Source organism: Tachysurus fulvidraco, chromosome 4 (genome assembly GCF_022655615.1).
Source record: "Tachysurus fulvidraco isolate hzauxx_2018 chromosome 4, HZAU_PFXX_2.0, whole genome shotgun sequence".
Classification (NCBI taxonomy): Eukaryota; Metazoa; Chordata; class Actinopteri; order Siluriformes; family Bagridae; genus Tachysurus; species Tachysurus fulvidraco.
Window position 1 is genome coordinate 18,495,422 of NC_062521.1, and position 14,494 is coordinate 18,509,915.

Genomic DNA, 14,494 nt, shown 5'->3' on the forward strand with positions numbered 1-14,494 from the left:
CAAATCGGGGCATGTGGAGCTCTGAAACAGAAACACTACCTGCTGTGCTGCCAGCTGAAAAGCAGTTAACCCTTATTCCCAGTTTCCCCAAATCATTATCATTCATGAACATGGATAACTCTCCATGCCAGCCCTACACACAGAGGAGGATGGTGTGGGACAAAGATCATGCTTTCTGAATTCGCCATTTGTTTGGTTTGTTAAGATTTTTAATTAACTATTTCACACCACTACAAGAAGTTGTTATTAAATTTGCAAAGGTTGTACATTTCGAAGGTCAGTGCTCAAAGGGAGGCTTCAGGAAGGATTAAATGTGCCAATAAATTTGAAATGCACTACTTTTGCACTCCTCAAGTAAACTTCAGTACAAGTATATGTCTCCTTTTTTGAGCGTGAAAGACCACTCACTGCATATGTTATACATTTTCATGAGTCTGAAGATGACTGTATTTACTGTATTTATTTTCATATGGTCATGTCAAACCAGTTTCCTGCTTCTCTCAGCTTGTAATGGCTGTGTGTTTATTTGTCTATGAATATGTCTGTGGGAGTTCTGTGGTGCTTTCCTGGACAGTCCTAACGCTCAGATGTGTTTGTTTGCACAGGGTTGGATGAACACTAAAACACTGTGTGATAGGCCATAATTCAGTCATCCCCTCCACCCTCACTGTGCCAAACATGACTGACAGGCCTGGAAGGCAGGCTGTTTGTCCACAGCAGACACCACAAGTCAGATATAGATGCTGTCTCATACTGCGTCTGGCGTGTAGAGCTTCAGAAACAGATCTTAACTGTGAAACTGAAAACCACATATTGAAATGGTGGGTGTGTGTGTGTGTGTGTGTGTGTGTGTGTGTGTGTCTGTCTGTCTGCCTGTCTGCCTGTCTGTGTGTCTGTGTGTCTGTGTGTCTGTGTGTGGGTGTGTGGGTGTGTGGGTGTGTGGGTGTGTGGGTGTGTGGGTGTGTGTGTGTTTGATTAGACTGGGTTTACAATGTAATTAACTTTGAAATTCTGCTGCAGTCCTCTGTGTGCATTATTGGTATAACAGACTTGTTTATTTATTCATTTTACAATAAAACACATTCTACTCTTCTTGGACAGGTGTTACTATCAAAGTGAACGTTGAGTGCATACGATCTATTTTATTAATGCAGTCATTCAGAAAGAAAGCTTTACTGTTTTTACCCAGTACGTGGCTAAAATCAGTGGATCAAATCGCATTGTTTTGTGTGGAACCTATAAACATATTAGAGCATATGATACCCATTAGAGAGTCTCTGCAGGGGATCAGGACTTCAAGACATCCAGCCATGCATGTTTCTCCTGTTCCACCTTCATACGATAAAAAGCAGGCCACAACCATCTCATTTCACAAGAGTTTTAAAAAAAAACAACACATGCTCATAGGCTCCTTTTGGAACAAGTTCAAAGCATGTGCCATCTGGAAGGAATTAAAACAAACCTGCCATTTATTTTGCAACCCTGCAGTCTGTGGAAGTTAATAACTATTTATGGGCAAAGGCTTCAATTGTCCCTCCTATATCCACTTTGCTACCGTCATGAAAGGAATATTGCTAAATGCCTAAATGAGTTGTTGCCATGGATCAAAACATCAGGCCTGAAAGCTGGAGGGTACATACTTTTGGAATAGACTTTGTCACATTGTTGAATTGTGAACTTTGTATTTATAGCTTGAAAGCTTCAAGCTTCCTCTTCCTTTCGCGCACGAGGCTCATGTCGAGGTGACGGAGTTGATTAAGAAAGCCAGGGTTGGGGCAAATATCTCTGTGTTGGCGAACAACTCGTGCTGCCTCCTTTAAGGTCAACTGCTCACAGATCATAAGAAAGGCCAAGACGAGTGTGGCCGAGCGGCTGACTCCCATCAAGCAATGCACAAACACTTTCCCTGAAACGGAAAGAGTAGTAAATAAAAGGCTTTATCTATGGTGTGAAATGGTGTGAAATGGTGATGTGACACCTGATTTGGAAATGAATTTTATGAATCTATTTTATGCAGTAACTGCTTAACTTGCCTTTATTGGACAAGGCGGCATGTATAAATCTCGCTGTTGGGTAGAAGAAAACACTCATGATGAAATCTGTGGAATCGTCGGCCACCACCTCATAATAATCTACAGCCATGTCTCTGTAGAAGCGAGGTCCGGTGTTTACATGAGGGGGGCCGCTGGCTGCATTGACTATGTGGGTGATCCCCATGCTGTACAGCATTGACTTGTCACGGGCTGCAACTCTGCAGGCAAAATACAAACCTATTTTCCAGTGGGACAGATTTGGAATGGTCAGTAATCACACTGATTTTACTAGGAGAAGCAAAGGAGCACACTGCAACACCACATTTACTTTTACTATACCTCTTGACACAAACGTTTTATACTGATGCTTTGGTCCTATTCATTTTTCAACATCTTAAGAAGGAGTGAACTGGGAGCTAATCTTCTACAAGTCTGTGCAAACATGTCTGTAAAGCAGCTGACTCATAGCCCTATGTGACACTAAACACACATGTATTCAGCTGTGTGCTCAGCAGCCTGTTGCTCCACGAATTTGACTTATGAATGGTCGGCCTGCTGCCTGGTACGTACTCATTGCCAATGTACACATTGGGCCACACTTGGTTGACATGTCCAGTGGGGTGCCTGTCAGCCAACAGGAAGTCCTGCAGTTCAGCAACGGATGGTGTTTCATAGGCGCAGAGCTCCTTAAGAGACAACCTAGTATAAAAATATACACTGATTTATATTTCCACTTGGGCTTTTAAGGTTTTAGTGTATTAATGTTAATAGATGCAAAAATTCATTGAGCATGTGTACTAGAGGTGTTGGTTAAATATACAGTGATAAAGTTGTGTGTTTTTGGTTTATTGCACCTTATGTCACCATGAGTTATTTCCTAAGTAACATGACAAACTACATTCCCCAGTTTGGCCTGCTGTCTACCTGCTAACATTCTGGATTTCTGCACTAAGGCACATTTACATTCAACTAACATTTTCAGACTGGTTAAGCCAACCTGAGGCCAAGACTTGTGAAATATGTCTGTTACAAAGAGGCTGAGTGTTTGGTGACACTCAATGCTCAACAGCGTCAAAGTAAATTGAGAGCACTCAAGATTCATTAAATGTGTTCATATTCGGATTGCTTTTACAGTTTGTACAGAGAGGAAAATGTGGACGCAAAAAAAAACTTATGTGTTTCACGCAGCTTGGCCTCTTTAAAAGTTTTCTGGAGCTGAAAAAATCTCAACCTGATTGAACTTACATTTTTCAGCTTTAGTCCCTTTTCTCTTCTCTCAGGTCATCAGCTCTTTTCTCCTTGGTCAGGGACGTCGTCGACAGCCAGTCCGCAGATATGCCTCTGGAGGCAGCTTCCTTTTTTAAATGGTGGATAATTATAAACCTCCCTGGCAACAAAAGCCCCTTGCAGTTCTTAGCAGGCAGCCTGGTTTGATTTTAGAAACCTTGTAAGCACTCTTTCTCTTTCTGCCTTCATCCAGTGATGTTAGTGTTAGCATGTAAAACTCTGTGAGTGTGTCTGGGATCATGAATATGTGCAGAATATACACAGTAAAACTTGTCTTGCTGCCAAAATGTCTGACTGAAGGCTGGTTGTGCTTAAGCTTTATGGGAGTTTTTGTATGGAACTTTTAGACCATACATTAGTATATTATACACCTTTATTTATCCTTGTGTTATTGCAGGGTTTCCCAAATTAAGCAGTTGGGATAAATAGTTCTCATTAACAGCTGTGTTTTTCACCTGCTGTTAGCACGAGCAGCTTTGTCTGCCAGTGCAGGAGGCTTGAAGGTCTGCAGTAATTACAACTTTATGAAGTCAATAAAAGGGAATTAACAGCCTGGGTGTGAAAGCCACACCAACCTGTTTCTGTTCAGGATCTGCTTGGATTGTAACACAATATGTTAAACAGTCAATATGATAATTGTACTATCTTTTTATTTATTTATTATTTGTGGCATTGTAATGTTTAGCAGCTTTGTGTATATACACGTTATATCCAAGCAGTATTTATCCCATAAACCCATAGAAAGTATTTATGGGTCACTTATCTTAATGGCTGGTACTATTGATGTGTATCTATTATTGCACAGTGACACTCAGGAAATAGTATTCATCAACAGCAGAGGGCAGCAGAGCAACTTATTAAATAGTAAATTATTATTACATTTATAATTAAAGGGTGTCATTGTGCAGCAGGGAGCATCATGGTCTCCAGGGTCACTAGTTTAATCCTGAGCTCCAGGCATTCAAACCAAAGTATATAATCTTGTCTCGTGTCCAGTGTTCCCATATAGGCTTATAGATCTAGGATCCAGATCTGTGACTCTGTGAACTGTATAAAGAGGTTAATGAGGATAAATAATTTATTTGTAATCTAATGTTATTTATAACTGTTTTTTTGTCTCTATGTTTTAATGTAAATTCAATAAAATAATGTAATGTAGAAACTGTAAAATTACAATATTCAAATATTTACTTTCTCTTGGTCAAAAAGGAAAAAATTAATTTCATTTAACCAAATGAAAACCAAAATATGTTGAATGTTGATTTGTTTAATTTTTCTACATTAAAAGGTGGATGTATACTAAGATAAAAGAACAAGCAGCAATAAACTAATTTATATATTTGTAATTAAAAAAGCAGAAAATATATACTGCCAGCTAAAATGAGATTATCGCCATGATTAGAGCCCTTTTGGTGTATTCTTCTTCTCTGAGGTGATCCAGGGAAGAAACCTTAGCCTAGGAGCTGATGCCTCAGTGCACTTACTGTCTTCTCCTCGCTCCCTGACTTCTCAGACTCTACTCTGATTTGCAGCATTCAAAGAATGCCAGGGAAATAATCAGGAAGTGAAGTCAGATGTTCCCTAAAGGAGATGTGTATCTGATGACTGGTGTGTGTCTGGCTTCGTGCCTTGTGTCATCTGATTCTATTTAATATTACCCAATCACACTCCAGAAGCATGGAGTGAAACATACACCTGCTGCTTCTGTTGGTTTGCATTTAGTTTTAACTAAATATTTAATTCTGAAACACATTAAATATGTTAATATTGATATAATGTGCTAAACAATACTTCTGATAATTTGTTAGTACTATATTTTTGCTAGTCATGACAGAATCTGTGGTTGGGTTGCTCTAACATGCTAGTGCAGTTACAATGACATTTTAATGGGAGAAAAGAGTTATCACTGATCTCAGACATAATGGATAAAGGTCATCTTTCACTATTAGCTAGTAAAAATGAAAGAGGGTCTTTTCCCAGTCACAATTCTCCCATGTCATATTAATGAGAAATTCAGTTTAGAAATAGTGCAGACTTCACCAGTCACCAGTCACTCCAGAGACATGGCCTGGCTAGCTAGCGTTCTATGAGATGATGAGCATGATGACATTGACAGCGTTATTAGCATAAAAGTTGAAGTTTTTTGTGAAGCTCTTAGCCAAAGTGAAAACAGTTCACAAGAATTTTAATGAAGGGCATTAAAATAATAATAATTATTAAAAAAAAAACATTAAATCCAATATTGATTCTAAATATTTATATGCAAGTCTCTCAGAGTGGTTTTTTCCTTTATATACTGAGTCAAGGATCCAATCAATACTTTTTAAACATTTTAAATAAGCTGACTTTTTTTTTTTTAACTATGCTAAGCTGTATATTCCTGTCAAGGTCATATTTGACAAGAGTACGGTACAGCTAGTCATAAAAACATGTTATTTAGAAATCACTATAAACTTGACAAAAACCTATAACAAGTGTGTGTAGACTGTGACTGAACACACCAACAGATCCTGAAAGATTTACTTCCAAGACTGGAAGAAGAATTAAAAGACATTAGGCACTTACAGTACATGCCCTTCATTTGCCTTCTGCTTATTATAAAAGACATTTGACTCACATCTGGTTTATAGTGAAGTGTCGCCCTCTGCTGAAGATAGACAGTAATACAAGGAGCAGTGGTTGAGACAGTGATCATTTTAATGTGGAATATGCACAGGAGTTATGCAGTGTCAGAGATGCCAAGATACATTCTACTCATTATTGATAAATGATTTGTAACCTAAAAGCTGAAAACTGCATTCACTAACACACATTTGCACCAAACAGCATCTTCAGAGAGAATATATTATGAGATATCCAAAACGTTAATGATAAAGAAACTAAAAATAAATTCATTGGATATTATATTGCACAAAAACCAGAAAACCGAATCTCTCCGGCATTTAAACTCACAACTACTCCACTGTAAGTACTTCATGGTGCTGAAAATCCCACTTAACTGAGTGTTCATTTCTGCTTCATATTGTGACAGCCGCCTGTGGATTACAGTCCTCAGGGGAACAGATTATAAAAGCCCATTAGGAGACATATTTCTCCTGAGGATTACTGCAGGCCTGGTGATGGACTCCAGAATGGAGTCACCGTCTCCAACAGGAAGAACTAATTTCATTATCAAGCCTGTTTGAGGCCACTGTTTCTTACAAGGATCATTTCGCAAACAGCATGCATCCAACAGGATATGAGTGCCTGTGTTAAATATATTACAGTTTATCTTCCACCTTGATGTTGACTCTAATAGCCTATTAATGTACTCCCATTATGAAAGAAAATATTACATTACAGTCAGGAAAACAGGGATGTGAATGCTCTTATGCTTAATCCTAACAACAAAGCCAGATGAATCATATTCCTTACAGCATTGCTTTATTTTACAAACGATATTTCAGTCTCAGATTGTGTAAACAACCTTTTGTCCCTTGGTTTGTACAACAGTAGAAATGTGACTCCTTTGGAAAGAGAGCAGAGAGAAATCTGTTACTTTATTCAAATCAATGACTGTAACTCTTTAAAAGCATTCATCAAAATTTCATTCATCCCTCCATCACTATCTGTCACATATCAGTCCAAAATACTGATCTTAAAACTGGGTTCACAAACATTTTTGCAACTGTTAACTGACACCGATTCAATGGTCTGTCTTCAATTATTGGTTAAACACATTATTTAAAGAATGAATTAAATTGCCATGAAGTACAAATAAAAACATTGCAAATTAGTTTCAGGATTAAAATAAATTACAACAATAATGGATCCTAATGTTTTTTTTCCCCAACAATGTGTATTTCATACACAAGTCTCAAGAACAGGGATCTTCAGTGTGGCTCGAACTATCCAGAAACATTCTACCTGCCTAATCTTGATCTTGGTCCACAAATGACTACTCTGAGGAATTTATTTGGCTCGAATGAAAGCCTGGAGAAAGACTGAATACTGCTGCTTTATTCTGAATCCCTTATATGAATAATGACAAATAAATAGAGGATAATGATACAACCACAATGTATAAGCCCTTAACAATATGCAATGAAATATAACCTATATAATGGCTTCATTTTCTCATACTCCTTTACCACAGCATGTCTCTAATAATTTAGAGTCTTTTGTATGATTGAATAAATTCTAGCTGCTTGATTAAAGACAGCAAGGTGGCAATTTATTTTTTCTACCAAAACCACACTGACAGGTGAGTTGCTGTTTCTAAATTTCCCCTACTTGTGAATGTGTGTGTGTAGATTCTGTAGTGGACTGGCCTCTTATCTTGAGTGATTTCCTTTCTGCTATCCAGTATTCCCAGAGCAGACTCTGAATCCATCACAGCCCAGGATAAAAGCAGTAACTAAAGATACTTCAAACATGTCCTCACCAGGAAGCAGACTTCCTTCCACAGTTTGGTGCTTCAACATGGGAGCTGTAGTCATAACATCCCAGAGTATTGCCAGCCAGCCTGAAGGCACCCTTCTTTTGACATTTTTTCTCTTAGCGGGTTTAAGGATTAGGCGGCAGAGAGGCTTGTGATCCAAGCATTACAAGGACACACGGGTCATTACTCCATTATATCTGTTCTGCTAGAAATGGAACTGCCGTCAAGAATAAGGCCTGATAGTCTTCTGGAATTGGTCAAATCTGTACATTGGCGTATAGTGAAATATCCAGATTCTTTTTCATAGCCACATGTATTTGTTACCTTCTTATTACTTAGAGGAATTTTTTCTTCCATAATGAAATATGAAAATATCAAGGACATGGGAAATGCATATAAAACATATATAAGTATACATACTGTAAAAGTATGTGTGCATATACTGTACACATTTAGATGTTTTTAAATGTTAATCATCCTATTTTTACATAAAGTAGGTGATATATTTTTTTTTACTAAAGAACTATTGAAAAACAAACAAACACACTGGTCTGTCTGACAGTGATGTGCTGTCAGAGAATTGGACACATCATTCTTTTTCTCTGTAGTTGTGTGTCGAGCTCAAGTAGTAGACCCAGAAAGTTCCTGTTAGGATAAATCGGTCTCCTTTGGATGACTTGTTGGATGGCAGCATGGAGAGATAGATGCTGACGTAACATTAAGTAGGACAGGACCAAAGTAGATGAGCGACTCACCCCCATAATGCAATGCACAAGCACTTTTCCTGTGGGTAAAATAAACACAATGCAATGTAGTAAACAGGCAAACATGAAAAGTGTTTTGAAAACCATAATCTTAAATGTGTTTCTGTCTGTATAATTAAAAGAGGAACAAGTTACATGTACAATGTTCACTTACACTCTATATCACTCTAGTGGTACCCCAGAGAAATGCTACTGTAGAGGAATATAATTGAACGCTATAAAAAACGCTGGGTTATTTTTAAAGCTTAGTTGCTGGATTCATTTTGTTGGGGCAGGTAGTTGGGTCAATGTGATCCCAATTGGGTTGATAGTGAGAAACTGGGGACATGGGGAACAGCACACTTCTTCAAGATTATTTTTGGGGAATTTTTCACTGTGTTAATCAAAACAGAGACGAGAAATGTACGTTTATCATTCACCATTAATCTCCTATGACCTGGTGTCCACATACGTGGACATCACTGCATCTAAAATGCAAGGCCAAACCAAAGCTCGGGTCTTAGGAGGTTAAGTTCATTTATAATTTTGTTGCACTTTTCCAAAATATATTTCCTTAGAAATTATTGGCAAATAATTTAAATATGTAGTTCGGCTTAGCAGCAGGTTTTTGCCTGCTGACAAAAAGTTCACCAGCATTAATCAAACTAATTTGTATCAAACATTATTTGAGAGGATCGATGACTTAATTTGGCTTCCAGTAATAAATAACATGAACTTTTCCCCAAGGACATGTTAACAATTATGTTAAATTCATAATTTATTATATTTATGGTTATGTATATGCATTTATGACATTAAGTCTCCTCATTTTGGGTTATTCCATCCTGTGTAAAAATGACAATCCCACAGTTTGGTTTAAATAATCAACATGGTTGCTAAAAAATCCATGCTTTATAAATCTATGTTGTACCCAGATCTGGGATTGCAAATTGACCCCATTGGATTATTTAAAAAAATAATAATTATCTCATAAAGATCACTATTCATTTTTGCATTTACATTGTTTGTACCTTGGTGAACAAAAATCCATAGTGGGGTCCAAATGTCTGGGGCATCTAGTGAAAATGCTTCAATTTTTAATTATTTTCTATTTTAATACAACACACACACACACACACACACACACACACACACACACACACACACACACACACACACACACACACACAGAGGGATATATATATATATAGCTTTAATGACAGTGTGTACTTCAGCTAACATGGACTCCACAAGTTTGTGCAAAACATTGTGATCCATTTTAGATTGTACAGAGGTCCTATGTCCATGTCATCTGAACACCTGCTTTAGTAGTAGAGATCAGACATGAGAGAATCTGACCTTGTACAAAGTACAAATCAGCTACAATAGTCAATATCAAAACATTTTTAAATTTAAACAGTGCAGAATCTTGAATACAAATATTCAAGACAAGCCTGTTGAACATTGTTTTATTTTATGAAAAAAATAATCCCAGATTTTCAAATTTTGGAACCTAATGTATGTCCAAGACCTGTCAAGTACAACAGGGCTATTCCAAAACAATAAATAAAACAAATCAAAACACTTTTTGGTGCTTAGGAAAACAGCAGATGTATGTGTTTAACAGGACAATTTTGAGAGTGGAAAGACTTCATACCGTTTTTCTTCTTGAGAGCTTTGTGTATAAAGTCAGACGCTGACCGGAAGTGCACACTGATGTCAAACCTGCCTGAGTCTTCTGCTGGTATACCGTGATATACAAACTCAGTACCGTAGTAACTCTCATCTCCTATGCTGCCCTGTTTGGCATGAGCCGCGTTCAGGATGTGAGTGATGCCCATCTTCCTTAAAGCACTTTTGTTTTGAGCGATTGCCCTTGAAAAAGAGAAAACCAAGCTACATTCATCTCAGATTTCAGTTGATTACTGTTTTGCACAATACTTTACATTACCTCCTGTAACTGCTGCTATAATACTAATGTGTTCATTCCAGTATTACTGCACATGCAATATTGTTTGAACATACAGTATTTACACTGGGCAGGGCTGTTTTTGATTATTGTCTTGTGTAGTGTATTTTGTGTGCTGTCTTGTATTTTTTGTCCTGCACTGTCTTTCTGTCTTTTTGTTTTTTGTCCTGTGCTGTTTGCACCAGGTTGCACAGATAGTATCTAGGACTAACTTACTAAGTCCTTATAGCTCTATTTTTGTTTTATGTAGCACCATGGTCCTGAAGAAATGTTGTCTCATTTCACTGCGTACTGCAACAGCTATATATGGTTGAAATGACAATAAAAGCTACTTGACTTGATTTGACTTGACTCTTAGATTTATCCAGTGCACTACACATCAGAGCTGACATATAAGTACACCCATAAATCATAAAAGTCCTTCAGCATAATGTTCTTGTGTAAATTCAAAGTGGTGTGTGGTTAAGTATCTTATAGCCAAACACATTAACGTTAGCTGTAACAGTTATTATTATTATTATTATTATTATTATTATTATTATTATTATTATTATTATTATTATTATATAACACTTACACATTCCCGATGTACAAGTTCGGCCAGACTTCATCGACAGTGGACAGGTCACATTTGCATCCGTCCAGAATATTCTCCAATGCTTTGATTTCAGCTAGTCCCTGTTTATGTTTCTGGGACGTCATCTCTATTGCTGGTTGGATTACAGTGTAGAAGCTCTATCACTACACCGCAGGCGTTAGAACTGTGAGCTCGAGCGGCGCGTGCTGTAACAGTGTGACGCGCGCGAGCAGGTGCAGCTCACCGTCGTTCTGTCATCCGATATGTCATGTGTTATATATAATCATCCCGAGTGCAGAACAAGTCTGTCAAAGAAACAGCAGAGGAACTGTTTACTCATCGCCACTGCTGATTTCCCCATCGCCCTCTCCTGGTGCTCTCAGTCTAACAATATCTTCAGTCTAACGTCAGAACAATAAAGTTATTACAGCCTTCATTATATATAGATATTATAGTCTTAATTATATATAGTTATTATTATAATTATATATAGTTATTATAGTCTTGATTATATATAGTTATTATTATTATTATATATAGTTATTATAGCCTTAATTATATTTATAGTTATTATAGTCTTAATTATATATAGTTATTATTATAATTATATATAGTTATTACAGTCTTGGTTATATATAGTTATTATTATAATTATATATAGTTATTATAGTCTTAATTATATATAGTTATTATAGCCTTAATTATATTTATAGTTATTATAGTCTTAATTATATATAGTTATTATTATAATTATATATAGCTGCACAAAGCTACGGTTAGACACCAATCTGACTCATAGAAGGGAAACAATAAAACAAAGAAAAAAATCACACAACAAATAATGTATTTTAGGCTTGTTTTCATTTTATTCAAATGTATACTTACGTTTAAGGGTTTTGCTTATTTTTTTATATAGATTTATTTCTGAATTATTGTTTTTTACTAACTTGAATTTTTACTCTTTAGGATGCTCATTCATTTATTTCTTTATTTTATTATTATCAAACTTTCATTATAATGGGGCTTTTATGTTTAAATACAGAGAATGGCCTTCAGCCCAGTGGCAATAATACATTTGATTAAAGAGCTAAACGAGGCAATAAATACAACAATTTTTTTTTACACAAATATATAAACGTTATATGTACATCTAAAAAACTGAAATCAGATTTTAGAGTGATATACTAAATTTTGGAAAAAAGATATTAGTCATTCAACATGATGCCATTTGCCTGTTCAAGCATCCTAGCATTCTTTTTACACATACTAATACATCACTGGCTAGATTTTTCCCTGGACAGGACAGTCATTTTGAGATATGCTCTTTAGTTTAGAATCCAGATTTATAAGATGCATGAGAAATCCTCGATTTGGAAAAATCCACCTCTTTTCTTTAACTTTCAGGATTGCATCCACTAATTTGTAGTTGTGATAGATCATTAAATAAGCCAAGACCAGGGCAGCAGAACGGCTTACACCAACAGCACAGTGCACAAAGACTTTGGCTGAGGAAAAGTGATAAGAAATATTAGAAAATTAGTTGATACCTGTACTTTGTATAAACGAATAAAAAAGGGTTGTGTAGGTGCAATGGTCAGAAGAGGATATTTTTACAGGTGATAAAACTATCACTTTTATCATTAACATATTAACATATTTATCATATTTATCATATTATTATTAACAATTTCAAATTTTAAAAAATTAGGAACTTATAATAATAAAAAAAACATTGGGGACCTATGATGATATTCTGTACTCAATAAATTCTTTATATTTTAATACAGCAGAATGTTCCACATTGAAATAATGCAGCGTGGTACAACAGACAATAGTGTGTTTTACCTCCGGGAGTGCTGAGAGCCTGATGAATATAATGTGCAGAAGGGTAGAAGAAAGGTGAAATATCAAATGTAGGTAGGTCATTAGCTGCTACACCATAGTATTGCACTGTGGTACCATAAAAATCATCACTACCTTTACAACACATTTTCCCATGAGCAGCATTTAGAACATGAGTAATACCAAGTCTCCAAAGTCCATATCTGTCATGAGACATGTACCTGTAGCAAAGTCAGAAATATATTATACAATACGATATTACTGATAATGAATGCTTTAGAACCAAGTTACAAACATTAACAGACTTACATGTCTCCCAGAAACAGACTGGGCCACACTTCATCAACATGATTACAAGATAACTGACCTCCATGTAGGATTTCCTCCAGCTGTTCAACAGTAGGACATTCACATTGACTGGAAATACTATTTTCTTTTGTGCTTTTAGGAGAATCCACCATGTTTGTGTTGGCTCACTGAATGACACGGCCAGGTGTGTGTTCACAGCATTAACTCATAGTCTCCAGTAGATGTCACAGTATTTGCATTTGCGCCATGGCTTTGTATACATACTATTTTGTACAAGCCCTTATTGACTTCCTTTTTCCTTTTAGTAAAATCACTATAGCCATCTTAATGACTGCTCCGTTTCATTATTATTTCAACATGGCCTTGGAATAAAAGTGTTTCATTGCATTGATACTGTGTATGGTTGTATGGTGCCTAGATGGTATTTTGATCTGGGCTAAGTACTAAAAAAAACTGGAAACTCATTCATTCATTTAACACCATTAAATGGATTGCAGCAGATCTGAAGCCTGTCCTGGAACACAATTTATTACTTTATAAAATAAAGTACTCAACATAAGTTAATTTTTCTATACTTTGAGAAACACTAAGGGAACTTCAAGTGTGTTTTCCCGTCAGACTAAGTGTACCATTACAGTTATGTGTTGCACTTACAAATCTTAATAATAGTGTGTTAAAACACAAGGGGCGGGCTATGATTGGCAAACAACTGTCACTGAGTGTAGGCCAAGGGGCAAGGTTAGGGTTAGGCGAGTAAGTTAAGCAACTTGTATTTAAAAATATTTGTTCTGTGTGATATATGTGAACAATAAAGCTCATAATAGCCTAGTTTAGAGTGGAATCTCACAATGGGAGAGAGGTGTCTAGGGGATATGCAGGATGTAGAGGTAATGACCTGTTGTACCACATATTTATGTGATCTCCATTTCTTTCTTTCTCTCGACAGGAAAGTAACTTTTCCAGTCAGATCCCCACTTGGTAAAGTTACTAAATACTGTGAAATTCACACAACTACACTCCTGAGAAAGCCCAGCACACACTATGATATAGTAACAATGGACAAAACCCAGTTCCTGAAAATCTGTTGCAACATATATGATGGTTTGATGATTTTTAGTGTAACAATCACTTCCTCTGTATGCGAGTGCAACAGACTTGAACATTACATACAAAAGAAAAGTTTTCTGTTGATGTTGTTAATGTTGTATTTGATATTGTGCCTAATTCCAGAATCATAACAGTAATATGTATCATAAGGACTCCTCTGATTGAACTTGCTTTCCTTTAATGCTTGGAGTGTGATCTCTTTATATG

General features: G+C 36.4%; 3 protein-coding genes across 3 annotated transcripts; all 3 read right to left on the minus strand.

Annotated features, from left to right (window-relative positions):
* Nucleotides 1-1,072: 1,072 nt before the first annotated feature.
* On the minus strand, nucleotides 1,073-3,622 carry dusp13a (dual specificity phosphatase 13a). The gene is made up of 4 exons (XM_047811960.1): nucleotides 3,279-3,622; nucleotides 2,604-2,732; nucleotides 2,034-2,251; nucleotides 1,073-1,906 (listed from the first exon to the last, which is right to left on the minus strand). Coding segments are annotated over exons 1-4 (570 nt in total). The 5' UTR covers nucleotides 3,281-3,622; the 3' UTR covers nucleotides 1,073-1,685.
* A 4,577-nt stretch (nucleotides 3,623-8,199) lies between these two features.
* On the minus strand, nucleotides 8,200-11,297 carry zgc:153981 (dual specificity protein phosphatase family protein). Its single transcript, XM_047811959.1, has 3 exons — nucleotides 11,030-11,297; nucleotides 10,141-10,358; nucleotides 8,200-8,524 (listed from the first exon to the last, which is right to left on the minus strand). The coding sequence occupies exons 1-3, from the start codon at nucleotides 11,152-11,154 to the stop codon at nucleotides 8,313-8,315; spliced, it is 555 nt and encodes a 184-aa protein (XP_047667915.1). The 5' UTR covers nucleotides 11,155-11,297; the 3' UTR covers nucleotides 8,200-8,312.
* Nucleotides 11,298-11,961: 664 nt separating this feature from the next.
* si:ch211-223p8.8 (dual specificity protein phosphatase 13A family protein) lies at nucleotides 11,962-13,352 on the minus strand. The gene is made up of 3 exons (XM_027175070.2): nucleotides 13,181-13,352; nucleotides 12,875-13,092; nucleotides 11,962-12,534 (listed from the first exon to the last, which is right to left on the minus strand). The coding sequence occupies exons 1-3, from the start codon at nucleotides 13,330-13,332 to the stop codon at nucleotides 12,311-12,313; spliced, it is 594 nt and encodes a 197-aa protein (XP_027030871.1). The 5' UTR covers nucleotides 13,333-13,352; the 3' UTR covers nucleotides 11,962-12,310.
* Between the last annotated feature and the right edge of the window lie 1,142 nt (nucleotides 13,353-14,494).

Coding starts and splice junctions, on each gene's coding strand:
- dusp13a (XM_047811960.1), bottom strand. Junction 2,252..2,603: donor AATGTGTACATTGGCAATGA/GTACGTACCAGG, acceptor TTTTGCCTGCAG/AGTTGCAGCCCGTGACAAGT. Junction 1,907..2,033: donor TGCCGCCTTGTCCAATAAAG/GCAAGTTAAGCA, acceptor TTTCCGTTTCAG/GGAAAGTGTTTGTGCATTGC.
- zgc:153981 (XM_047811959.1), bottom strand. CDS start 11,154: ATGACGTCCCAGAAACATAAACAGGGACTAGCTGAAATCAAAGCATTG. Junction 10,359..11,029: donor AACTTGTACATCGGGAATGT/GTAAGTGTTATA, acceptor CTCTTTTTCAAG/GGCAATCGCTCAAAACAAAA. Junction 8,525..10,140: donor AGCTCTCAAGAAGAAAAACG/GTATGAAGTCTT, acceptor TTTTACCCACAG/GAAAAGTGCTTGTGCATTGC.
- si:ch211-223p8.8 (XM_027175070.2), bottom strand. CDS start 13,332: ATGGTGGATTCTCCTAAAAGCACAAAAGAAAATAGTATTTCCAGTCAA. Junction 13,093..13,180: donor AGTCTGTTTCTGGGAGACAT/GTAAGTCTGTTA, acceptor ACTTTGCTACAG/GTACATGTCTCATGACAGAT. Junction 12,535..12,874: donor GGCTCTCAGCACTCCCGGAG/GTAAAACACACT, acceptor ACTTTTCCTCAG/CCAAAGTCTTTGTGCACTGT.